Genomic DNA, 27,827 nt, shown 5'->3' with positions numbered 1-27,827 from the left:
TATTCTACGTCGGGTTGTAACATTAAAATTCCTTCTTGCCAATTTCCCGCCCTCTCCCTTTTCTGAAGACAAAGGGCTGGATCTTGCACTGAAGCCAGGAAGGAGTCCCTCACCCCAGCATAAATGTCAGGGGCAAGCCCGCCTCTGCTTCCCTTCATGTCACTTGAATCTTTTTGCGCACTGGTCCTTTAACTAGCATGAAGCCATTTGGAGGCTAGCAGCTCTGCACACCAGCAGTGCTGGAGTGGTGGTCACTGCTGATGCTGCAGGGAGGTCAAGGAGGTTCAATGATGGGGAAGTCTGGGATCTTGTTGGGAACTAGCTGACAAACCCCAGCAAGGGGCCTGTGGGGCATCTTGGGCAGGGCAAGGGATTAGGATAGAAAAACTATGGGAGGGGACATCTGATTGACACAGGGGGATGGAAATGAAGGCAGCCCCTCTTTCAGCCCATAAGGTTAAAACAAGTGGGCTACACATCAGGTGCATGTCTCTCCTGCCACCTGTTTTATCAGTGGGATCAGGCCCTTGATTCGGCATCAATTGTCCGCTTCAGGGCCTCAAGTGTAGCACCGATGCCTCCCAGGCCAACCAGGTCATGGTGGGGTGGGGCAGATGGACCGATAATGATTACACCACGGACAGAACATCCTCTCATTTATAGGTCGCCTGCCTGTTTTTCTACCCATGAGTGGCCCGTAAAATTCATCCCAGTGAAGTACGCTTCCAACGGTGTCAGCTTTCTCGGCCAAGTGACCATTATTAAGTTTTGACATTAAGCTTGACAAACAAAATGTTAACCTCTCTTTCGCTTCCGGATTCTGAGATATTGCAGCATTTTCTATTTTCTATTCAGATTATTAGTATTCACAGCCTTTCTCTTGAAGCCCAAAGTCACACAATCTTTAACAGAAGAACTTATACTTTTATAAAACAACTTGCACATCTTCACGGCATGATATTTACATCAGCTAAATTGGTTCTGAAACCAATAATGCTTTTTAAGCAAGCAGGGCAGACAGATGTGTGCACAGCAAGTTCCCACAGGCAGCAATGTGATAAGTGAACAGTTGTTTGGAAGTGCAGATTGAGGGGTAAATACAGGTCAGGACATAGGGGAAATTTCACAGGCGTACTTTGAGTGGTGTTATGGGATTGTTTAATTCCTCCCTGAATTGACAGATAATGCCATCGTTTAACATCTCATCCACAAATTTGCATATTTCACAATGTTGCATTCTCTCAGCACTGCACTGAAATGCACTCCATTTTGCAGCCACTCTAGTGAACCTTGAACCCACAATTGTTTGATTCAAATTTGACAGTGGTACTAGTTACTATTGGGCCGAGCTGACACTGTAAACTTGGCCAGGGGCCAGACTTCAATGTAAGTTTCTAGAATGTCTCTGACTTCCTTGACAAAGTGATCAACAGAACAAGAAAGGGCCATGACTAGGGGACCCCCTAAATCAGGTGGATCCTGCACCTTAGCACTTTGCCAGGACTTGGTCTCACCTGCAAGGGTAAGTCCACTTTATCATCTCATCTGGGGGTAGCAATTGAACTCGAGTGCTTGCAACTTTGATGTTGTATTTGACCCAGAGATGAGCTTCTGTCCAAATATTCCTCTTCATCATCAAAACTGCCTAGTTCCATCTCCATAATATTACCCGACCTCGTTTTAATGGTAGCACAGTGGTTAGCATTGTTGCTTCACAGCACCAGGGACCCAGGTTCGATTCCCAGCTTGGGACGCTGTCAGTGTGGAGTCTGCACGTTCTCCCTTTCCTGCACTTTCTCCTGGGTGCTCTGGGTTCCTTCCAAAAGATGAGCTGTCAGGTAGTTTGGACATTCTGAATTCTCTCTCAGTGTACCCGAACTGGTGCCCGAGTGTGGCAACTAGGGGATTTTCACAATAACTTAATTGTAGTGTCAATGTAAGCCTACTTGTGGCAATAAAGATTATTATTATTATCTGAAAATGACACCACAGCAGAACTAATTGTATTTTTCATCTATCATTACAAAAAAGCACAAACCTTTGGTCAAATTCATGTCTCGAGTAATGCCATGGTAAGGTGACAGTTCTACAGGACTGCTAGGCAGGTTAAGGAAGGTAAAGGTTTAATGTATTACCATTCTGGTATTCTCAAACAAGGAGATGTCATTGCCTGGTTGGAATAGGGGCTGGTTTAGCTCACTCAGCTAAATCGTTGGCTTTTAAAGCAGACCAAGCAGGCCAGCTGCACGGTTTGATTCCCGTACCAGCCTCCCCGGACAGGCGCCGGAATGTGGCGACTAGGGGCTTTTCACAGTAACTTCATTGAAGCCTACTTGTGACAATAAGCGATTTTCATTTCATTTCATCTTTCTGAGGTGGCCTCCGTCAATGTTACGTATTTACTGATTGACTGTTCACTAACTGTGGCATCAAAACAGTACAGTCTGAGAAATAAAAATGATGGATATCTGTCAGATTAAGGGAGTCTTCAAACAATGGACGTCTGGATTGCCGTGTGATTTTCTGGAGATATATTGGACAGAAGTTCCATTGTTTCACTTCCTTTTGTGTGGCTTTTTCTGAATTCCTTATGTGTACCCCTTCTACGCTGTCTAACATGCTGTCTCGTGTGAATAATGCAACATACGGCTCAGGGAATGGCCTTTCACTTTGGAGTGTGCAATCGAATCTAATTCATAAAACCGTGCATGTGGAAAGACCCCACTGACCTTTGTTATCCAAAACATGCCGTATGTTTTCGAACTGTGCGCATGTCATCAATCACATATTACTGTTACTGCTCTCCCTCAACAACTTTGCTGCAACCATCTTGTAACATCTGCCTTGATGTACTGGTGCAAATATTAATTTCAAATATATTAGTAAGACAGGTAACTTTGGAAAAACAAATGCCTCTCACCTTCGTCATCATCAGTCACATTCAGGGTTAAAACACTGGTGCCAACGGGGACATTTTCCATTATGTTAATACTGTAGGAATCAGGATTGAACACTGGAGGGTTGTCATTGATATCCAGCACATTGAAGTAAGCCCGAACCACACTGAATTGCCCATCTGTATTAGCAGCTTTCACGGTGAGAATGTAATACTTTACGGACTCAAAGTCTAAAGGACGAGTCAGTGTAAAATTTCCGGTAGCTGGATTGATAACAAAGAGACCGTTCCCATCATCTTCTTGTATTGCATACGCCTTGTCATCAACTCCCTGATTTGGAGCAGAAGCTATTACTAAGCCCACCATGGTGCCTGGTTTGAATAAAAAAGAAAATGTTATGTGTACTTTCATTTGATACAGAGTTATTCATCTGCTTCACTGTGAAACCCCATATTTGGTGCAAAAAATGTAAAAGCTTCACACATATTGATCACATTTTTAAGTACTATTTCAACCCAATATAAAATTGAAATTAAATCTACACTGAGGGAAATTGTTCTTTGATTAATATTTTCTGTAAATTATGTACTTGGAAATGCTTTACAACTTTTTAAAATAGACATAAAAATATCACCTGGAGCTGGCTTTACTACTTGATGGAATAAATTGGATAGTCGAAGCTTGAACTGTGAGAATGCCCAAAATATCAGGATTCCTTAAACAAAATGCAGCTACAACTGACAGAAAATTACAAAGTATGTGGAATGACGAAAAGCTTTAAATTTCTTCCTTCGGACCACGCACAATCAGCTACATAATGGAGTCTGATGCACATACGTAATCAGTCACTTAAGGGAATCTTGGATAAAGTGTTTGTGTGAAAACAATTCTTCACTTTCAAATCTAAAGACAGGCGAGCAAAATTTCACAATGTCTGTCAATCAGCTCCATTATTAAAATCTAATGAATTGCCTCCCACGTGTGATATTTTTGGGCCACAGCTATGTGCGGACCACTGTTTTCCTTGGAGAGAATGATTTTCTTTGCCTCTGTTTGTCTCTAAAACCTTCAATTACATCTGACCAGATTTAAAAATCATTATCAGGCAGACATCATTAGCTGCTGGGCATGCGTTTCAATCACTCTGGAGAAACAGCATACTTCTCATTGTGAGCCTTATCTGAAGCTAGCTAATTTTATACTTGTGACCTTTAATAAATTGCTCAAATTGCTTCCTTACTTGGATATGGAGTTTCTCTCTTAACATTATTAACAAACTGAATATTTCCTCATTCAATTGTATTTTCTCTGATTAAAATAGTTGTGTTTCAATGAAGCTACTTTGATAACTTAAAGGCTGGAGTCATTTCTGAACTTTTTACCAATGCATTGATATCCATCACTCACATTTCGAATGTGGATTCCCCATCATCATTTGCGACATACAATAGTGATTACAGGTAATGCAATTAATTTCTTGTTCATATCTCAGTGTACATCTAATCAAGAGACAGTGAAGCCAAGCTTGCAAGTCTGCACTGGAACTTTCTTCCAGGTCACAGAGCAATGCAAGTTCACCACACAGCCCCACTTTCATATAAAAGTTAACAGTGAATGCACATGAAAGGTAGCAGGAAGAATTGGCTATGGAAAAATCAGAAGAAATAGTCAAACCTTTCTTACTGCCTGGGTAAATTGAACATGTCTTCAATTTTATTCAAACATATTTATTTCATGGGCCAAGGAAGCAAATCAATCCAGGGCAATTCTCCTGAGATTTTTCAATTTCACGCCTTGCGAAAGTTATTGCATTATCATTTCATTGAGGAAATCTTCTAATCATGAGGAAATAATCACATTACCTGGCCTTACATCTTCTGGGATGTCAAAGCTGTAAACACTTCTTGAAAAGACCAGCCTGTTGTCATGGATATTCCCGAGATTATTGCTTGATGCTGCTCGTGAAGACACGGCGTGGTTGTTGGCAGAATAAGGTTCTTGGCATTGATTGGCGGTTCCAAAATCCCCCTTTCTGGCAAAATCAGTGTCGATGCCATCTGCTGTTTCACCCACCATGACACCTACATTCCAACTCTGGATAAAACATATAATTGTTTATATTTATCCATTGTGGTTTTATCTTAGGTCAAGCAATAGCACTTTATCATCAGTGTTACCCTCCACGATCATTGTAAAACTTGTAAACTAGTTTCTTTGCATAATTTATCCACACTTTTCTGCCCCTTTTTCTTTCCTCTTGCCCTGAAGAGATCAGGGTAATATTATTTTTGCCCTTCACCTGGGGTGGAAGCAAAGGAAATGGAGCCAAGGCCCAGTACATTGCACCCTTTGCATTGAACAGGGATTTCCTCTTGGTTCCTTGGGATATTGAGTATCCCTACATTCACATCAGCATAAGACCATTAGACCATAAGACATAGTAGCAGAATGAGGCCACTTGGCCCATCGACTCTGCTCCACCATTCAATAATGGCTGATATTTTCTCATCCCCATTCTCCTGCCTTCTCCCCATAACCCCTGATTCCCTTTTCAATCAAGAACCTATCTATCTCTTAAACACACTCAGTGATTTGGCCTCCACAGCCTTCTGTGGCAAAGAGTTCCACAGATTCACCACCCTTGGGTTGAAGAAATTCCTCCTCATCTCTGTTTTAAAGGATCGTCCCTTTAATCTGAGATGGTGTCCTCTGGTTCTAGTTTTTCCTACAAGTGGAAACATCCTCTCCACGTCCACTCTATCCAGGCCTCGCAGTATCTTGTACGTTTCAATAAGATCCCCTCTCATCCTTCTAAACTCCAACGAGTACAAACCCAGAGTCCTCAAACGTTCCTCATACGACAAGTTCTTCATTCCAGGGATCATTCTTGTGAACCTCCTCTGGACCCTTTCCAAGGCCAGCACATCCTTCCTTAGATACGGGGCCCAAAACTGCTCACAGTACTCCAAATGGGGTCTGACCAGAGCCTTATGCAGCCTCAGAAGTACATCCCTGGTATTGTATTCTAGCCCTCTAGACGTGAATGCTAACATTGCATTTGCCTTCCTAACTGCCGACTGAACCTGCAGATTAATCTTAAGAGAATTGTGAACAAGGACTCCCAAGTCCCTTTGTGCTCTGCTTTCCGAAGCATTTCCCCATTTAGAAAATAGTCTATGCCTAGATTCCTCCTTCCAAAGTGCATAACCTCACACTTTTCCACATTGTATTTCATTTGCCACTTCATTGCCCACTTTCCCAGCTTGTCCAAGTCCTTCCGCAGCCCCCTTGCTTCCTCAATACTACCTGTCCCACTACAGACTTTTTTATCATCTGCAAACTTAGCAACAGTGCCTTCAGTACCTTCTTCCAGATCATTAATGTATATTGTGAAAAGTTGTGGTCCCAGCACAGACCCCTGAGGCACACCACTAGTCACCAGCTGCCATCCTGAAAAAGACCCTTTTATGCCCACTCTCTGCCTTCTGCCAGTCAGCCAATCCCCTATCCATGCCAGCATCTTACCCTGAACACCATGGGCTTTTAACTTATTTAACAGTCTCCTATGTGGCACTTTGTCAAAGGCCTTCTGAAAATCTAAATAAATCATGTCTACTGGTTCTCCTTTGTCCAACTTGCTTGTTACCTCTTCAAAGAACTCTAACAGATTTGTTAGATACAACCTCCCTTTGACAAAGCCGTGCTGGTTCAGTCCTATTTGATCTCCTATTTTACCATGCACTTCCAAGTGCTTTGCAATCTCATCTTTAATAACAAACTCTGAAATCTTACCAATGACCGAAGTCAGGCTAACCAGCCTATAATTTCCCATCTTCTGCCTCCCTCCCTTCTCAAACAGTGGTGTTACATTAGCCACTTTCCAGTCCTCTGGGACCCTTCCTGCCTCCAGTGATTCCTGAAAGATCATCACTAATGCCTCCACAATTTCCTCAGCTATCTCTTTTTGAACCCTGGGGTGTAGTCCATCCGGTCCAGGTGACTTATCCACCTTCAGACCTTTCAGATTCCCCAGAACCTTCTCCTTAGTAATGGTCACTGGACTCACCTCTGCCCCCTGGTTCTCCTGGAGCTCGGGCATCCCACTGGTATCTTCCACCGTGAAGATTTATGCAAAGTAACTATTCAGTTAATCTGCCATTTCTTTGTTTCCTATTATTACTTCTCCAGCCACATTTTCTAGTCATCCAATGTCTATTTTTGCCTCTCTCGTACCTTTTATATATTGAAAAAAACTCTTCCTATCTTCCTTTATATTGCTAGCTAGCTTGCACTCATACTTCATCTTCTCCCCCCTTATTGCTTTTTTAGTTGTCCTCTGCTCGCTTTTAAAGGCTTCCCAATCCTCTGCCTTGCCACTAATCCTCGCCACTTTGTATGCTTTTTCTTTAGCTTTTAAGCTGTTCTTGACTTCCCTCGTCAGCCATGAATGCCTCGTCCTCCCCTTAGCATGTTTCCTCCTCCTTGGGATGAATTTCTGTTGTGCCTCCCGAATAACCCCCATAAACTCCTGCCATTGCTGTTCCACTGTCTTCCCTGCTCAGCTCCTTTTCCAATCAACTCTGGCCAGCTCCTCATGTCTTTGTAGTTACCCTTATTTAATTGTAATACCGTTATATCTGATTGCAGCTTCTCCCTCTCAAACTGCTTGGTAAATTCTATCATATTGTGGTCACTGCCCCCTAAGGGTCCTTCACCTTAAGTTCCCTAATCAAGTCTGCCTCATTACACATCACCAAATCCAGAATTGCCTGTTCCCTAGTGGGCTCTGTCACAAGCTGCTCCAAAAAACCATCTCTTAGACATTCCACAAATTCCATTTCTTGGGATCCACTACTAACCTGATTTTCCCAGTCCACTTGCATATTGAAGTCCCCCATGATTATTGTAATATTGCCTTTTTTACATGCCTTTTCTATCGCCTGATTCATTTTCTGCCCCACATCCAGACTATTGCTAGGTGGCCTGTACATAACTCCCATCAGGGTCTTTTTACCTTTGCGATTCCTAAACTCTACCCACAGAGATTCTATGCCTTCTCATTCTATATCGCTCCTTGCTATCGATTTAACTTCATTCCTTACTAACAATGCAAACCCGCCCCCTTTGCCCACTGCCTGTCCTTTTGGTAGGACATATATCCTTGGATATTTCGTTCCCAGCCCTGATCCCCTTGCAGCCACCTCTCTGTGATGCCCACAACATAAGAAGGTCACCTGATACGAAAGACACAGGAGGGCCCCAGTGAAACCTCCTACCTTATTTGGGTTCAGGGACACTGGGGAGACACTTATTTGGAAAAGCGTCCAAGAAGAATGAGCCTGCCCTAATAATGTTGGAGGAGCTAAGCAGAACCTGAGTGCCATCTGGTGGGATGATGCTGAAGTTAAGCATATCCTATGCAAGTGTTGGCAGAGAATTGGGACTCATGGCCACGCCACTGTTGTTTTTTGATCATGGTCAATCCACTTAGCCTGCAAATCTTTGGAGAACTGTGGTGAACTGCCTTCTTGAACCGCTGCAATCCATGTTGTGTAGGTACACCCACAGTGCTGATAGGGAGGGTATTCCAGGATTTTGACCCAGCGACAGTGAAGGAACGATGATATATCTGTAAGGCAGGCTGGTGTGTGGCTTTGAGGGGAGCCTACAGTTGATGATGTTTGCCTGTGCCTGCTGCCCTAGCTTGACTTTCTTGGTGCTAGCGGTCACAATTTGAAAACTACTTCTATGATGTAGCTGAGTCCTCCAGAGAACTTCTGGTGGCTGATTAGCGGTGTGCTCATTCCAAACACAGGGCCTCGAAAAAGTCCTGTATTGCTATTTTTCGCCTCCCCAAGTTGAGAGTGGGTAAACCCATCTCCCTAACCTATGAAAATTGCCAACACCTTTCTACTGCTTCCCATCAGGTGATAAGGTCGGCTGGGCACCCCTTCACAACTGAACTGAGATCATTTAATTCAGCACACACTGGTGGATGCACTTTCTCAATTAAATATTGGGAGAACTATCATCTCAAAGTCAGAAATTCCCTTTTTTCTAATGCTCAAATTGGCAAAACAAAATACAGATTAGGGGCAGGATACCCTCTTGTGTATCGTGACACAGCACACCTCACAGATATTAAAATATGTAAACTTTATGACCTTAATTGTGGCAGCTCTTTTATCCACCACCGACTCTGGTGCATGGTAGGCCAAAAACCAGCGGGTAATTGTTAATCCCATGGTGTGCTTTCCCACTCACAGTACAAATAAGGGCTGAGATTGCAGTTTGTAGCGAACTTGGTTGTTTAATGAAAACTGTTTTCTTGCCATGAGCACAAAACAAAATTATTGGGCAGAATTTCTAAACCAACCCCCCCCCCCCCCCCCCCCCCACCCCAAGTTCCTTCAGCACAAAGGAACAATGCTGCTATTTACATCAACTATGAACAGATGATAAATCCAGCTCAACAGCTTCACACCAACGGCACAAACTGACGTTTTGGTAAATGAAATGAACAGTTGAGACTTTGTCACGTAAGCTTTGGAGAAGTAAATTTCCATGGGAGCCGAGGAATATTCAACAGGCCTGATTCAGCTGTGGTGCTCTGTGGGAGCAGAGTCACAAATTCGAAAGACGTCCCTTGCTGATTCTGGCAAGAAAGACTGAATGCTGGGAATTACATTCAGCGATACTTATATTTCCACTTTTGAAAGCTTCACAATGAATGTGGATAAGCCCTTTTATGGGTCCAAATGCTACACCATTTCATATAAACTGGTACCATGACAAAGTCAGTGATTTTGTGTTTTCACCTGGTCTCTTATATTGTATTGTTTGCTCGTATAAAACGGATATTTCTAGTTTTCATCTCTTTTCTTTAGGGAGTTATTTCTTGAAGAGTAATTCCACAATCGAAGTGGGCATCATGAATGTAGGTCAGAGAATTGGTGATACAGTGTTTAGGCCCTGTTTGCAACCCCACGTGTCTTGTGAACATAGCTCCCAATGGAAGTGCAGAGCTGCCCCTTTTATTTCTGCATTATCATTTCAGCACCAGTTGTTTCTGGTGGTTTGTGTGCCTTTTGTTTTGCATTGCAAAGCTGTCTTTTAACAATGTCCACAACAGTCTTACTGACAGGTACTATTTCCTTGACAGTCAGCAAGTTTATTAGCACTGGAACGTCTGCCAGCATTACCAAGGCAAACCTAGATTTGAAAAACAAAGAAGACTTTATAGAAAGAAAAGAGAAACAGGTGTGATTTTACTTGAGTTCCTCCATAGCATAATATTTCTAAGATATTGGATCCTTCAACGCGAATGGGGATTTTTAGCAAATTGATCAATCTTCACTGCATTCACGCATCTAAAATGACTGAAACCTTATTTCCAATAGGCAAACACTTTCACTGCTTCCCTCATCGAAAGGATGCTGCAGTATAAGGCAGGGCAATATTTGTAAGAAATCATTTTTTCCATGTGTGGGCTTCTGTGGCTGGGCCAGCAATTATTGCCCATCCCTAATTGCCCTTGAGAAGGTGATACTGAGCTACCTTTTTGAACCACTGCAGTCCATGTGGTGCAGGTGCACCCTCCGTGCTGTTAGGGAGGGAGTTTTAGGATTTTGATCCTAGAGACACTGAAGGAACAGCAATATATTGCCATGTCAGAATGGTGAGTGACTTGGAAAGGGAAGTCCAAGTGGAGGTGTTCCTGTGAAATTTCTGCCCTTGTCCTTCCAGATAGCAGTGGCCATGGGTTTGGAAGGTGCTGCCTAAGGAACCTTGGTGAGTTCCTGCAGTGCATCTTGTAGATGGTCCATGTGGTGAGATAACCACTGTAGTTATGCGTACTGCAGTAGGGGGATGTATGCCTGTACCTGTAATACAGGTTCCTCCGGTCAGCCCCTGCCGGCTAGCTCCGCCCACAGGGAGCTTATGTATAAATGTATGAGAGCTGCTCAGACCCTTAGTCTACAGTTGCAGATGGAGGGACAACATCGTACAACAATAAAGCCTCTATTGAACCAGTCTCTCGGCTTTGAGTATAATTGTTAGAGCTACAGTCCATACAGCTGCTACTGTGCGTCGGTGGTGGAGGGGGCGAATGTTTGTGGAAGGTGTTACAATCAAGCGGGTTGCTTTATCCTAGATGGTGTCGCGCTTCTTAAGTGTTGTTGGAGCTGCACTCATCCAGGCAAGTAGGGAGCATTTTTTTTACCAGAGAGTAGCTTTTCCAAAAGGGTATGACCTCATTGGTGGCATCATCCAGGCCCTGAACAACCATGTCACAGTTTATATTTTGGGATGTTATTAGGGATGGACATCAAGTAGGTTGTCAATGGGAAATGGAATGTATTTGGGAAGGATTGTGACTGGGAAAGGGAAGGATTTCATGAAAGGGGCCACAAATGAGAAAATGAAGGTGACCCGGATTGGAGCTGATCCAGAAGATATTTAAGGAATTGTGCTGGAATGTAGGGGATCTGGTGTGGGCTGAGACCAAGGGATGGAGGTCAGGTATGGGGTTGCATAATGGCTTGGGCAGGCAATTGAGATAATGATTGGGAGGGGTCGATGTGGTGGCTGTGAAGGAAGCAGGGCTAGTGGTTAAGATGGAGGTCATGGTGGCAGTTGGCAAGGGAGTCTAGGTGGTGGTGGGAGACAATGGTCAACTTAATGGGGAAGTCGAGGTGATGGCTAGAGCAGAGAAAAGATGGTGGCTGGGAGGGAGTCACCATGGTTGTTAGAAGGGGCATTGTAATGGGAGGGAACAAGATGGCCTTGGGGTGGGCTAGGGGCAGAATCTTACTGCTTTAGCTTTTAGCATAATTTTCCATCCATCTATGTGATCTTTCCGGAAGCTACCAATTAACAAGCTGCTGAACAGTTCAGACCATACCTCCAGCTATTGTGCACAAAGGTGGGAATATAATTGGGAGCTACTCTGATAAATAATTGACTAAAATCTCTACCCTCCCGTCACCAAAACCACTTCCATATGGCTAATAAGATTCCAACTGAGGTGGCTGATGGGAAGTGAGAGGCAGTAGTTGGAAGGAGACTAGGAGGTTGTGTCAGGATGAGGTGATGGTTGTGGGAGATGGGGTGGTGATTGTGAGGGATGAGGTGATGGTTGTGAGGGCTGAGGTGGTGATTGTGATGGATGGGGTGGTGATAGTGAGGGATGAGGCGATGGTTGTGAGGGATGAGGTGATGGTTATGACGGATGCGTTGGTGAATGTGAGGGCTTGAGGTAGTGGTTGTGAGGGATGAGGTGATGGTTATGAGGGATGAGGTGGTGGCTGTGAGGGATGAGGTGGTGGCTGTGAGGAATGAGGTGGTATTTGGGAGGGATGAGGTGATGGTTATGTGGGATGAGGTGATGGTTGTGAGGGATGAGGTGATGGTTATAAGGGCTGAAGTAGAGGCTGTGAGGGATGAGGTGATGGCTGTGAGGGATGTGATGGTTGTGAGGGATGAGGTGATGATTGTGAGGGATGAGGTGGTAGTTATGAGGTGATGAGGTGATGGTTGTGAGGGTTGAGGTGATGGTTGTGAGGGACGAGGCAGTGGCTGTGAGGGATGTGATGGTTGTGAGGGAAGAGGTGATGGTTGTGAGGGGTGAGGTGATAGTTATGAGGTGATGAGGTGGTTGTAGTGAGGTGATCAAGTGATGGATGAGGTGGTGGTTAGAACCATAGAATTCCTAGAGTGTGGAAGGAGGCCATTCATCCCATCGAGTCTGCACAGACACTCTGAAAGAGCATCCTACCTTGACCCACTCCCCTCCCTATTCACATAACCCTGTAACCCCACATAACCTGCACATTCCTGAACACAAAGGGGCAATTTGTTATAACATGGCCAATCAACCTGACCTGCATATCTTTGTACTGTGGGAGGAAACTGGAGCACCCGGAGGAAACTCACGTAGACACGGGGAGAACGTGCAAACTCCACATAGGTAGTGAACCAAGGCCAGAATTGAACCTGGGTCCCCGGTGCTGTGAGGCAGCAGTACCACCCACTGTGCCACCGTGCCACCTGCTTACGATTGTGAGGGGTGAGGTATCGCTGTGAGGAGATAAGGTGGTGGCTGTGAAGATGAGGTGATGTTTGTGAGGGGATAACGTGGTGATTGTGAAGATGAGGTGATGTTGCAGGATGAGGTAGTTTGTGAGGGATGAAGTGATGGTTGTGAGGGATGAGGTGATGGTTGTGAGGATGAGGTGATGGTTGTGAGGGATGAGGTGATGGTTGTGAGGGATGAGGTGATGGTTGTGAGAATGAGGTGATGGTTGTTAAGATGAGGTGATGGTTGTTAAGATGAGGTGATGGTTGTGAGGGATGAGGTGATGATTGGGAGGGATGAGGTGATGGTTGTGAGAATGAGGTGATGGTTGTTAGGGTGAGGTGATGCTTGTTAAGATGAGGTGATGGTTGTTAGGGTGAGGTGATGGTTGTTAAGATGAGGTGATGGTTGTTAGGATGAGGTGATGGTTGTTAGGGTGAGGTAATGGTTGTTAGGGTGAGGTGATGGTTGTTAGGATGAGGTGATGGTTGTGAGGGATAAGGTGATGATTGGGAGGGATGAGGTGATGATTGGGGGGATGAGGTGATGGTTGTGAGGATGAGGTGATGATTGTGAGGATGAGGTGATGGTTGTGAGGGGTGAGGTGATGATTGGGGGGATGAGGTGATGGTTGTTAGGATGAGGTGATGGTTGTTAGGGTGAGGTAATGGTTGTTAGGGTGAGGTGATGGTTGTTAGGATGAGGTGATGGTTGTGAGGGATAAGGTGATGATTGGGAGGGATGAGGTGATGGTTGTGAGAATGAGGTGATGGTTGTCAGGATGAGGTGATGGTTGTGAGGATGAGGTAATGGTTGTGAGGGATGAGGTGATGATTGGGGGGGATGAGGTGATGGTTGTGAGGATGAGGTGATGATTGTGAGGATGAGGTGATGGTTGTGAGGGATGAGGTGATGATTGGGGGGGATGAGGTGATGATTGGGGGGGATGAGGTGATGGTTGTGAGAATGAGGTGATGATTGTGAGGATGAGGTGATGGTTGCTAGGATGAGGTGATGGTTTTGAGGATGAGGTGATGATTGTGAGGATGAGGTGATGGTTGTCATGGCATAATGTGGTGGTAACCATTTTATTGCAAACTTTCTGTTGGTGAGCTACATTTGTTTCTATGTCTATGTCACTTCCTCTTCGGGAATGACTGTTATTTCATCGTAATTAATAAATTGTGCAAAAATGATGATCGAGGCGGAAAGTTATATATTTCATAAATCATTGGTGCACTAATTGACTAATTGAAAGAGTTTATTTCTATTTGTGCACTTGGAATGCCTGATGAGAACTGTCTTTTTATTATTTGTTATCATCAAATCCTTAATTTTGCTCATTGTCTTATCATCGTCAATTGTCTAATCAAGAATCATGAACACAGAATTAGGTTCTGACAAGGTCTGATTATATTTTATTTCTCCAGAGAGCTTCATCTTCACTAACTCATCATTATTCGTTCAACCATAAAAATACACAATTACTGTTCTGATAATCCTGCTTTACCTGTGCTGGTCAGCAGACTTTACCTGAGCAACACTAAATATCGACCTTTCTGTGAGGCTGTGAAATTCCATTATATTTTTTCTGACCTAAATTCACTCGCCAAAGAAGAAAATATAATGAGATGGTATGGCCATTCTGAATTAATCCTATCGGGGGTGATTCTCCCAAGAAATGACGAAGGAACGGATTGTCCATTGCCAAATGCTGGTATTGGGTTTCACGATTAGGCAGAGAATGGAGCATCGGCCAAAAGACAGGATCGGTGCTGGATGCCAATCCCATTCCGAAGCACCAGTGCCCCCCAGGCAAAGGTGACTGTTGGGGGGTCTCTGCTATGGGGGTATCTGTTCGGGGAGGACCCCCTTTCAGGCCCTTCCATTCATGCCGCCCCTCATGTGCTCCCCTCAATTCAGGCCCTGCTGCTTGGGAGTGCCCTTGGTACCCTGGCAATTCCAGCCGAGCACCCTGGCAGTGCCAACCTGGCACCCTGGCTGTGCTAACCTGGTAGTGCCAACCTGGCAGTGCTAACCTGGCAGTGCAAACCTGGCAGTGCCAACCTCACACCCTGGCAGTGCTAACCTGGCAGTGCCAACCTGGCACCCTGGCTGTGCCAACCTGGCAGTGCCAACCTGGCACCCTGGCAGTGCCAACCTGGCAATGCCAACCTGGCACCCTGGCTGTGCCAACCTGGCAGTGCCAACCTGGCACCCTGGCAGTGCCAACCTGGCACCCTGGCTGTGCTAACCTGGCAGTGCTAACCTGGCAGTGCTAACCTGGCAGTGCTAACCCGGCAGTGCCAACCTGGCAGTGCCAACCTGGCAGTGCCAACCTCACACCCTGGCAGTGCTAACCTGGCAGTGCCAACCTGGCAGTGCCAACCTGGCAGTGCTAACCCAGCAGTGCCAACCTGGCAGTGCCAACCTGGCACCCTGGCTGTGCTAACCTGGCAGTGCCAACCTGGCACCCTGGCAGTGCCAACCTGGCAGTGCTAACACGGCAGTGCTAGCCTGGCAGTGCTAACCTGGCAGTGCCAACCTGGCAGTGCCAACCTGGCAGTGCCAGCCTCACACCCTGGCAGTGCTAACCTGGCAGTGCCAACCTGGCAGTGCCAACCTGGCACCCTGGCAGTGTCAACCTGGCACCCTGGCTGTGCCAACCTGGCACCCTGGCTGTGCTAACCTGGCAGTGCTAACCCGACAGTGCCAACCTGGCAGTGCCAACCTCACACCCTGGCAGTGCCAACCTGGCAGTGCCAACCTGGCAATGCCAACCTCACACCCTGTCATTGCTAACCTGGCAGTGCCAACCTGGCAGTGCCAACCTGGCAGTGCCAACCTGGCACCTTGGCAGTGCTAACCTGACAGTGCCAACCTGGTAGTGCCAACCCAGCAGTGCCAACCTGGCAGTGCCAACCTGGCACCTGGGCAGTGCTAACCTGACAGTGCTAACCCAGCAGTGCCAACCTGGCAGTGCCAACCTGGCACCTGGGCAGTGCTAACCTGACAGTGCTAACCCAGCAGTGCCAACCTGGCAGTGCCAACCTGGCAGTGCTAACCCAGCAGTGCCAACCTGGCAGTGCCAACCTGGAAGTGCCAACCTGGCAGTGCCAACCTGGTAGTGCCAACCTGGTAGTGCCAACCTGGCTGTGCCAACCTCGCAGTGCTAACCCAGCAGTGCTAACCTGGCACCGCTAACTTGACAGTGCCAACCTGGCAGTGCTAACCTGGCAGTGCCAACCTCACACCCTGGCAGTGCCAACCTGGCCGGGCCAATCTGGCAGTGCCAAACTGGCAGTGCTAACCTGGCAGTGCCAACCTCACACCCTGGCAGTGCCAACCTGGCCGGGCCAATCTGGCAGTGCCAAACTGGCAGTGCTAACCTGGCAGTGCCAATCTGGCAGTGCTAACCCGGCAGTGCTAACCTGGCAGTGCCAACCTGGCAGTGCTAAGGCAGTGCCAACCCGGCAGTGCCAACCTGGCAGTGCTAACCTGGCAGTGCCAATCTGGCAGTGCTAACCTGGCAGTGCTAACCTGGCAGTGCCAATCTGGCAGTGCTAACCCGGCAGTGCTAACCTGGCAGTGCTAACCTGGCAGTGCTAAGGCAGTGCCAACCCGGCAGTGCCAACCTGGCAGTGCTAAGGCAGTGCCAACCCGGCAGTGCCAACCTGGCAGTGCCAACCTGGCAGTGCTAAGGCAGTGCCAACCCGGCAGTGCCAACCTGGCAGTGCCAACCTGGCAGTGCCAACCTGGCAGTGCTAACCTGGCAGTGCCAACCTGGCAGTGCTAAGGCAGTGCCAACCTGGCAGTGCCAACCTGGCAGTGCCAACCTGGCAGTGCTAACCTGGCATCCTGGCAGTGCTAACCTGGTGGCACGCTGCGCCGGCAGGGCAGTGAATCCTGGAAGCTGGGAGACTCTGAATTCCTTTGGGCTGAGCATATTTAATGAGTTTATAGGGCATCCTATTTTGTATGGTGCCCGGCACGAACCCCATTTAGGGCTCTCCCGCTATTCTCTAATAATCTACTCAAATCTAACATTCACTCTTTGCAGTTGAAAGAGGAAAACAAAAGTCAAGAATCAACTGCTCAGTGCTCAATTTTGGTTGATATTCAAGAAAAGTCATTTAGCATAAAGGTTGGTGATCACTGGTCTCAAGTCTAAATCTCAATGATCGAATTAATGCAATTTTGCCCAAACGATTCCATATAATGTCGGGATTTTAACTCTCGCAGTTGCCAGTTAAAATGGAGGGACTATGTTCTGTGATTTCTTCTCACCAATCTCCGATTTTAAAGCTGTCACTTTCGCCTGCGGCTGAGGTGCCTGCTGCACTCTTGTCTAGAAGTTGATCAGTGTCCAAAGGACATTTGGGGTTCATTCATGGGCTGGTCAACATTCAGCGACCATCTCTGATTGCCTTTGAGAAGATGGTGGAGAGCTACCTTCTTGAATATAACTTGCTGAGCCATTAAAGAGGGTATTTAAGAGTCGGCCCCATTGCTGTCAATGTGGAGTCACAGCAGACCAAGCAAGGACAGCTTTCTTTCCCTAGCAGACATGACTGACAGGTTTGTTTCAAATCACGAGCTTTCGGAGCAGAGCTCCCTCATCAGGTGAGTCAAGATTCATCAGTTGAAGGAGCAGTGCTCCGAAAGCTAGTGATTCGAAACAAACCTGTTGGACTTTAACCTGGTGTTGTAAGACTTCTTACTGTGCTCACCCCAGTCCAACGCTGGCATCTCCATATCATGACATGACTGAACTAGATGAGTTTTATGACAATGCAAGTTTCTTTATTACCGATATGAGCTTTTTATTCAGATAGATTTATTTACACGTTGAGCTACATTTGCAGCTGTTTCCAAGCTGAGTAAGAGAGTGTGGAACAGCAGCAGCCTGACTGAGAACTCCAAACTGCCTACCAATCCTACACCCTCCGTGTATTCCTCTGCAGTGGTGAGACCTGGACAACATATGGTAGGCAGGAAAGGAGGCTTAGCGGCTTTCACCTTGGCTGCCTTAGACTTATCCTGAGCATCTCTTGGCAGGACACAGTCACCAACTCAGAGGCCCTGGACTATGTTAATTCCATCAGCATACACTCATTACTAAGACCATAAGACACAGGAGCAGAATTAGGCCATTCGGCACCTTGAATCTGATCCGCCATTCAATCATGGCTGATATGTTTCTCATTCTCATTCTCCTGCCTTCTCTCCATAACCCCTGGTCCCCTTATTAATCAAGAACCTATCTACCTCGGAGTTTCGCTGGTGGCCATGGAGTAGGAGGTCGCACATTTGGTAGCTCCCGCTTGTGACAAAACTTTTGGACCTTTTCTCCCATTTCTTTCGGAATTTTACTGGATAAATTGGTGGAGAATGGGACAGTGAGGAGAAATCCCCCACCAGTGTAAGGAGCAGTGGACTAGAAGTGGTCGTATAAGGAGACATAGTCAAGCAAGGAAGATGCGTGCAGAGCCGGCAGCGCAGGAAAACATGGCGGAGATGCAGGATCCTGGGTTGGTGGCACAGTGGTCGACGGTACAGCTGGTGAAGTTCTTTGAGGAAAGATTTGCCAAGCTAAAGAAAGATGCACTGGACCCAATTAAGGCATTGATTGATCGGGTGGAACAGGGTCTAGAAACCCATGAACGGGTGTTTCAGAAGATGGAGTAAAAGGTGTCCGAGCAAGAGGACCATTTAACCGCTTTGGAGGTCGAGGTGGGGCTGATGAAGGACTACCAGAAAAGATTGCAGGAGAAGTTGGAGGACTTGGAGAACAGGTCCAGGAGACAGAACCTGAGGATCGTCGGCCTCCCTGGGGGCAGTGAGGGTTCGGACCCGAGGGCATAAGTGGCAAGTATGCTGGAAAGGTTGATGGGATGTGGGCCGTTTACGCTGCCCTTGGAAGTCGACAGAGTGCATAGAGCTCTTGCAAGGAAAACGCGAGCGAATGAATCGCCGAGGGCGATGGTGGTGCAAATGCACCGTTTCCTGGACAAGAAACAGATTTTGCGGTGGGCAAGCAGGTGTGGACCTGCATTTGGGAAAACTGTGAGTTGCGCATCTACCAGGACCTGGGCATGGAACTGCCCAAAAGGTGAGCCGGGTTTAATGGAGCAAAATCGGCCCTCTTCAAGAAGGGGGTGAAGTTCGGGATGTTGTATCCAGCGTGTCTTTGGGTCACGCTTGAGGGCCAGGAACTTTATTTTCAATCACCGGACAAAATTATGAACTTTATCAAGGACAAAAGGCGAGCAGGGGATTAAGGTCACTGAACCCTGGGGGTGGGCATTGCAGTGGCGATTTGGTCAAAATCACTTCTGTGTTGTTTTGAATATGCTGTGCTCTCTGTAACAAGGGGTTATTGTTGTTTCTTGTTCCCTTTTTTTGTTTCCTTGGTTGCTTTTGCCACTCCATTTTTTCTTTGGTTTTCCTTGTGATAAGATGTTTGAACAGCTGCTCAGAAATGTAAGGTAACTCTGTTCCATTGGAAGTTGGATGGAGGGATTTGTTCTACTGTTTGTTTACTGGAGACTATGATGCTTTGAATATATATGTCCAAGCGGGCGGGGGGTGGGGGGTGGGGGGGGGGGGGGGGGGGGGGGTAGAACAGTGGTGAGATAAGATTTCTGGTGCCATGGGCGGGAGCTACCAGGCTAGATAGGTTAGCTAGCTCACGGAAGCGCATTGGGGGGTGAGCAGGTGATGTTTCATATGGGGGGGGTTGGGTTTCTGGTGCTGTTACTAGGGGGGAGGAAGGGGTGGGGTGGGAGCTGCTGTGCTGACAGGGGAGGAACTGTTGCTAGGGGACAAAGAGGAGGGCGAGGACGGCGTTTGCCCGAGGGCAGTGCTGAGGAGGCGATGGATGCGAGCTGGCGGCTGGCCGAGGAAGGGTGATGGCTAATCGGCGGGGGGGAGGGGGGATTGCGGGAAGCCCCCCGACTAGGCTGATTACTTGGAACGTCAGAGGGATAAATAGGCCGGTTAAGAGGGCTTGCGTGTTTGTGCATCTGAGGGGATTGAAGGCGGACGTGGCAATGTTACAAGAGGCACACCTAGTTGTAGACCAGACCAGATTGAGGAAGGGGTAGGTCAGCCAGGTATTTCATTCAGGGCTGGACTTGAAGACCAGGGGGGTCGCGATCATGATTAACAAACGGGTGGGCATTTGAGGCAGAGAGAATCATGGCAGACGCGGGGGGGGGGGGGGGGGGGGGGGGGGGGGGGGGGGGGGGGGCAGGTATATTATAATGAGTGGGGAAGCTTGAGCGGATGTGGGTGGTACACGTGAATCTATATGCACCAAACTGGATGATGTGGAAGTTGTGAGACAGGTGTTAGGTAAGATCCCGCACCTAGAGTCACATAATCTGATCATGGGGGGAGATTTTATCATAGTCATTGATCCAGGATTGGATCGGTCAAAATCCAGGACAGGGAGGGTGCCAGCCGTGGCAAAGGAATTGAAGGGGTTTATGGAGCAGATGGGGGGAGTAGACCCATGGAGGTTTGTACGGTCAAGAGTGAAGGAGTTTTCTTTTTTCTCCCATGTCCACAAGGTATACTCTTGGATCGACTTTTTTATCCTGAGCAGGGCTCTACTGCTGGGGGTGGTTGATACCAAGTACTCGGCAATCGCGGTGTCGGATCATGCCCCACATTGGGTGGATCTATGGGCTAGTGTGGAGAGAGGGCAGCACCCGTTATGGAGGCTGGATGTGGGACTATTAGCAGATGAGGGGGTGTGTGGGCGGGTGAGCAAGTCCATCCTGAACTAATTGGAAATAAATGATACGGGGAAAGTCTCGGCAGCAACAGTGTGGGAAGCTCTGAAGGCAGTGCTTAGAGGGGAGTTAATTTTGATACGGGCCCATAGGGAAAAGATGGAACGCGCAGCGAGGGATCGGTTAGTTGGGGAGACACTCCAGGTGGATAGGAGATATTTGGAAGCCCCGGATGCGGGGCTAGGTGGCACAGGAATTGGAGACATTGCACAAGTTGAACCTATCCCGGCTTGTATAACAAATTAAGGAGGACTTTAGGAGATGGGACATGTTCCCGCTGTCACTGGCAGGGAGGGTACAGATCATGAAAATGACCTGGTCCTCCCCAGATTTCTATTGGTCTTTCAGTGCCTCCCCATCTTTATCCCAAGGGCCTTTTTTAAGCGGGTGAATACGGTGATTTTGGGCTTTGTGTGGCTAAAACCCCGCGAGTGAAGCAAGAGTTGGAGCGAAGTTAGGGGGAGGGTGGGTTGGCACTGCTGAACTTTTGCAACTACTATTGGGCATTTGGGCGGCTCATATAGCCATGATTAGGAAGTGGGTAGTCGGTGGCACCTCTGCCGTTATCGCCGGCCCGGTACTCCACAAGCCCGGTGGTAGTGGCGAATCTGAGAATCTGGGGGTAGTGGAGGAAATATAGGAGAGCGGAGGCAGCATCGGTCTGGGCCCCGATTTACAACAACCATCAGTTTGTGTTGGGAAGGCTGGATGGAGGGTTTCGGAGATGGCAGAGAGCAGGAATTGAGAGGTTGGGAGATCTTTTATAGACGGGAGCTTCCCTAGCTTGAAGGAGTTGGTGGAGACATTTAAACTGCCGGCAGGGAATGGGTTTAGATTTCTGCAGGCACGGGATTTTCTGAGAATGGAGGTTCCGACCTTCCCGCTCCTGCCACCACGGGGGATACAGGACAAGGTAGTTACCAGAACATGGGTGGGAGAGGGGAAGGTATCAGATATCTACAAAGAATTATGGAGTCGGAGGAAACTCAGATAGAGGAACTAACGGGTAAGTGGGAAGATGAGCTTGGGGCAGAGATAGAGGTGGGTCTGTGGGTGGATGCCCTAAGCAGGATTAACACATCCTCATCATGTGCCAGGCTTAGCCTGATACAATTTAAGGTAGTCCACCGGCACACATGACGGGGGCCCGGATGAGCAAGTTCTTTAGGGTAGAGGACAGGTGCGAGAGGTGCGCAGGAGGTCCAGCAAACTATGACCATATGTTTTGGGCATCCCGAAGCTTAGAGGGTTGTGGCAGGTTTTGCTAAGGCCATGTCCACGATACTTAAAACACGGGTGGTGCCGAGTCCAGAGGTGGCGATCTTTGGAGTGTTGGAAGAGCTGGGAGTCCAGGGGGCGAGAGAGGCTGACGTTTTGCCCTTTGCCTCCCTGGTAGCCCAGAGACGGATTCTGTTAATGTGGAGGGACTCAAAGCCCCCGAAATTAGAGACCTGGGTTAGTGACATGGCTGGGTTTCTCAGTCTCGAGAAAATAAAGTTCGCCCAAAGAGGGTTAACGTTAGGGTTCGTCCGGAGGTGGCAGCCGTTCGTCGACTTTCTCGGAGAAAACTAAAATGACAACAGAGGCAGAAATTTAGGGAGTGGGGGGGGAGTTAGGCTACTGTTTCATTGTTGAGGGTGCGAAGAACGTGATAGGGATGGAAATGTTTTATGCACCATGTGTATGTTGCTGTTATCGTTATTATTATAAAAACTACAAATACCCTAATAAATTGTTTTTTTTTTTAAAACCTATCTATCTCTGTCTCAAAGACAGAACCAATGATGTCAGCACTGGCGAGCCACATTCATCAGAGGGGGATGGCTGTATACCCAAAGGCCTTCTGTATGGTGAACTGGCCACTTCATCACGATCTGCTGGGTGTCCAGATCTCCATTATAAGGATGATTACAAGTGAGATATTAAGCTGACGGATATTGACATTGGTTACTGGGAGACAGTCGCTGATGGCCATGACTTCTGGAGGCTGACTGTTTGGAGGGACATTGGAAGAGGCAAGCAGGAACGGAAAGGTCAGCTGGCCCAGAAGCCAGGGCCCAGAGAAAACAAGAGGCCAGCGAATCCTGCACCTTCTCCGCTCACTGCCTTCATCTGCAGCAATCGCAACAGAGATTGCCATGCCAAAGTGAGGCTCTTGAGGTACACCAGGCAATATCTAATACAGAGCTGACCAGCACTGCACAAACCATCATTAAGACAAAAGGCTGCCAGTTAATGATATCTTTGCCCAGCTGCCATCATAGAATTAGAATTCATATCTCTCGGCAATTCTTCCAGTTCACTGGATTTCCAGTTCAGTAACATATTCTACCTTACCTCTGACCACTGAGCATTTTAACTGGAGGCTGAGGGAAAACGTAGCTTTCCATCAGGCTGAAGCAGAATGGCAATTGGTGGGAAGGATGAAGCAGATCACCGGGGATGGTATTAAAGTTTCCTTTGAGCCTCAGGCGGAACCTCCTTCCAATAAAAGTCAGCACCATGCACGGTAGCATAGTGGATAGCACTGTGACTTTACAGCACCAGGGTCCCAGGTTCGATTCCCGGCTTGGGTCACTGTCTGTGTGGAGTCTGCACGTTCTCCCCCTGTGTGCGTGGGTTTCCTCCGGGTGCTCCGGTTTCCTCCCACAGTCCAAAGATGTGCAGGTTAGGTGGATTGGCGATGCTAAATTGCCTCGTGTCCAAAAAGGTTAGGAGGGGTTATTGGGTTCAGGGGTTAGGGTCGAAGTGAGGGCTTAAGTGGGTTGGTGCAGACTCGATGGGCCGAATGGCCTCCTTCTGCATTGTATGTTCTATGTTCCTCTTCTCTCCCACAGTATCACAGAATCACACAGTGCAGAAGAGGCCCTTTGACCCATTGAGTCTGCACTGGTACCTGAAAAGCACCTGACCTACCTACCTAATCCCATTTTCCAGCACTTGGTCCATACCCTTGTTGAATGTTGTGACGTGCCAAGGTACAAGGTACGTGGCTCAACCAGGTACTTTGGAAAGGATGTGAGGTAACCCGCCTCTACCACCCTCCCAGGCAGTGCATTCCAGCCTGTCACCACCCTCACATCCCCTTCCCCTCATCGTGACCTTGTGTCCTCTCGTGACTGACCCTTCAACTAAGGGGAACAGCTGCTACTTATCCACCCTGTTCATAATCTTGTACACCTGGATCAGTTCACCCCATAGTCTTCTCTGCTCCAACAAAAGCAACCCAAGCTTATCCAACCTCTCTTCATAAGTTAAATGCTCCATCCCAGGCAACATTCTGGTGAATCTCCTCTGCACTTCCTCCAGTGAAATCCTTCCTGTAATGTGATGAACAGAACTGGGCCAGTACCCCAGCTGTGGTTTCACCAAAGTTCTCTAAAGCTCCATCATGACCTCCCTGCTTTTGTAATATCCTGCTAAAGGCTGCCCTCACTACCTTTCTGCAAGTCAGGGAAAGGACAGCCTGATATTTCCCTACTGGCAGCTGTTCTTCCCACACCCTCGTTCCTGCCCAGAACATTTAAGTGAGGATCGTGAATTAACATATCCCAGGCGTTAAACTTAGGCCAGCGATCACATTTGATACCTGCACCCAGCTACCCTAAAACCACTCAGGGTTCAAATCAACCTCACTGCTTCAATTTCAGTCAGCCTCCTAGTTGGCCTCTGAGTGAAGTCTCCCATTCAGTAAACAATATTTTTCCTTCTTCCAATTTTAGTCTTTCTCTCCTGACGATACAGATTCTTATGAGGTTTGCTTCCTGGGTCCCTCATTGTTAAATGCCTGAAAGCTGTTCAGCGATCAAAGGCATCACAGCCAAATGCATTATCGTCGCCTCCCAGTGTCTGCACTTTCCAGCAGTCACTCCTTGTGCACCAAAATTGGTGTCAAACCTGGAACCTTTCACATCTGTGCAGTTCAGTTCCACACTGGGCACCACATTTAATATTAATTAATTGTGGGAAGCAAACACAACATTATTATTACTGGGATCTTTTCAAGCAGCTCAACAGTACAATTTAGAATTGGAAACCCTGCTGAATTAAATGCAGGGTCATTTGAATTTAATTAGAAAGGTTATTCCAACAGTGAAAGTAGATTGTAATCCTGAAATTGGCTCATTTTGCCCACATCAGCATCCCGATGATAGGATTGACCTTTCTCTGCTATGATTTGAAAGCACAGAACACAGCAACCTTAGACTAACTGCAAATAGCCACCTTTAATTAAGCAGTTGAGTAATGTTGTTTTCCTTATAATAAGAAAGAGGGCGATTTACTGAATCAGTCTAAAAGGAAGGTTATTGTATTCAAGGTTATAAACGGTAGAATATTTTAAAAGACAGTTTTTTTTCCCGTAAACTTCTTAATCCGGGCTTTCAACAAACATGGATTGGTACAAACTCATAACGTTATGCGACTTTTTGAGTTATGTGTTTAATCAGTGGGCCAGATTCGGAGTTTTACTATCGTGAACAACATCTGAGCCATTCTGGAGCTATCGATCAAGCTTACAGTCAACTAACCGTATGGCATGTGAGACATTTGTTGCTGTTTACAAGCAGAAAATCATAGTGGGAGAGATAAACAGAAGTTACTGCTTTTGTGCAACAACTAGTCAACATCATTGGAATTTCTTTCAGAGCACAACATTGTTCTGAGAATTCTCAATAATGTTTGTATGGAGTAAAGCATCAAATTATTGTTTCCATATTTGTATCAGGACGAGGTAGTGATTTTATAGAATACGTATATATTTTGAGATACTACTGTTTAGGACATTGTGGTAATAGTTGTCCTTCAACATTAGTACAAGCTCTTCACCACCCACCCAGCGTCGCAGACACACAGACATTCAAAGAAAATGTTTTATGAACCTAAATTGTTATTATGTCAGTCAACGAATTGGAATTAGTTTGAATAAAGGTTTTGTTTAACTGAAAGCTATTTTTTCAAAATATATAATACATATGGTATTACTAAAATAGATACATAAATTCTATTCACTTCGAACTATCCTCATTCTTTTCTCAAGGTTTGTTATCTTCAATATTTTAAACAAAACATTTTAACTTAGAGTTGCTCTGCTGTAAGTCGTGAAAGACTAACAGCTTTCAAAGTGGTAAGGCTAGATCAAATTATTTTACTAGTTCAAGCAGGTCAGGATTTGTTGAGCATTATATAACAGCAGCTAATTTTACTCTGCATGATAGCCATGGCAACCATCAACAAATTGAATTTCTACAAAAGGCAGCAATGAGACAAAGAGAATCAACAAGAATGAAACTACAGAAAAACTACTATTATCCAAAGTTAGCAGAACACCTATCTGAAATGCTCATACATCCATCGAAAATCCGAAGGACATTGCATGAACAACACACCACTTCACTCTGAAAATAAAGTCTCCAGTGTAGCTTAATAAGTTAATCACTTCAAAAATGTTTGGCCTTCATTAACTGCTTCTTGCAACTAATAAGAAGACTGTGCCAGACCTGATGAACAGCTTATTAATGTACATAGGTAAATAATTATAATTAAACAGACATAGCACAAAACTGCCAAAGAAACAAAAGAGCTGAGACAAAGATATTGTCGAACTGGGTTTGCGTGCAGAGGTACCAGCGGAACTTGGTGGAGGATTGTTACAGTTAAGAATTTAGTTCTGCCAATGTTTCCTAATGAGCAAGCTGCTGGTTCAATGTACCCACCTTACAAAGCATTAGAATGAGAATGAACAGACTAATGCTCCAGCATCTCCAGCTATCCATTAGTTCTGTTGAGCGAACGTAGGGATGTGATCAGAGTTCCCAGCTACCCGTTCATCTCTACTGTGCTTTCCAATGCATTTGAAAATTTCTGTCATTACTCAGAAGTATTAGAAAGACTGCCATTTACTTCTGCACTGGATCTAATCTTGCCAAGTAACGTGGTTCTGAATAAGCCTGTGTAATAGCTGAAGGAGTAAGGCAAAAGGCACTGTAAATCCCAACTAACTGAACGGTTTGCTCTGGCTATACAATCCTGCGGCAGTAATAGCGAGCAGTACCAGGAATTCAGAGTCCTTGGGTTCAGTTACAGTTCTTTTAGTGAATGACATACCTCCCACGAATGCAGACAGTTTATTTACATATTCGAGTATTCACTACTGAATAGATGCATGATCAGGATGCAGCTTTTAATGCTATTCAGAGCACAGACGTCTCCAGGTTCGAAAGAAATAATCATCAAACGGTCTTGAGCGCTGCACACATTCGGGTACACTGGAGGAGGTTACTGTTCCATACTAAACAGGCAGAACTTCTGGAAAAAAAAGCTCCTATCTGTTTTGCTATCTGTGGTCCATTGAACATTTTCTCCCCCATTCATTCGCTTGATCTGCACTTATAATTACAAGATCAGTCTGGACCATGGGAACTCTCTTTGATTAATGTTCTGCCTATATTCTAATGCAAATTTCTGTCACAACTTCTGGAACGCACAAATCCCAAATTCTGATACGGTTGGACAATGCACAGTTTGACTTCCTGCCATTTCATAGGCTGCTAATTGTGCATGGATTCATTCAATAGGAGCAAGTGGTCAGCTGATTTTTCAAATATTGTTTTTAAAGAATGCCAATTGGGAAATGGCATCAAGCACTAGAATGCACACAACATGCAATGTTGTGGGAAAGCATGATCAGATAAAAGTCCTTGAGGTGTTTCAGTCATCAGAAATGTAATATTAAACCCTTTCAGCGAGGAATTCGGCTGATTTGTGCCTGTACCAAGGCTGTAAGAGCTCCAAATGGTGTCCATTGGGCACAAACGCAATGTGGGGTGAATTACACCAGGTACCATGATGATAAGGGCAGCGAATGGCTGCTGAAGTGTGCTGGGTTAGGCAAATCAATGACATCAGACAGGCTGTAAATTCTAATTCTGATGTCAGCGGTGCCATTTATGAGTTCAATGCTTCAGCTACCATCCTCTCTTAAGTTTACACGTTTGAATGCACATTCAGCAGTATGGCCCCACTCCCCCCCCCCCCCCCCCCCCCCCCCATCAC

General features: G+C 46.4%; 1 protein-coding gene across 1 annotated transcript in view; it reads right to left on the bottom strand.

The window, feature by feature from the left end:
- LOC119977660 (protocadherin Fat 4-like) overlaps positions 1–26,706 on the bottom strand; it is a 221,533-nt gene extending 194,827 nt beyond the window's left edge. The window contains exons 1-3 of the mRNA XM_038818825.1: positions 26,489–26,706; positions 4,760–4,991; positions 2,921–3,268 (exon numbers count right to left, since the gene is read on the bottom strand). Of these exons, the coding sequence (XP_038674753.1) occupies positions 2,921–3,268; positions 4,760–4,991; positions 26,489–26,548 (640 nt within the window). The 5' untranslated portion in view covers positions 26,549–26,706. The remainder of the gene's footprint in view (positions 1–2,920; positions 3,269–4,759; positions 4,992–26,488) is intronic.
- Positions 26,707–27,827: the final 1,121 nt, after the last annotated feature.

This window comes from Scyliorhinus canicula, chromosome 14 (assembly GCF_902713615.1).
Source record: "Scyliorhinus canicula chromosome 14, sScyCan1.1, whole genome shotgun sequence".
NCBI classification, from domain to species: Eukaryota; Metazoa; Chordata; class Chondrichthyes; order Carcharhiniformes; family Scyliorhinidae; genus Scyliorhinus; species Scyliorhinus canicula.
This window is presented reverse-complemented; position numbering and strand designations above follow the sequence as displayed.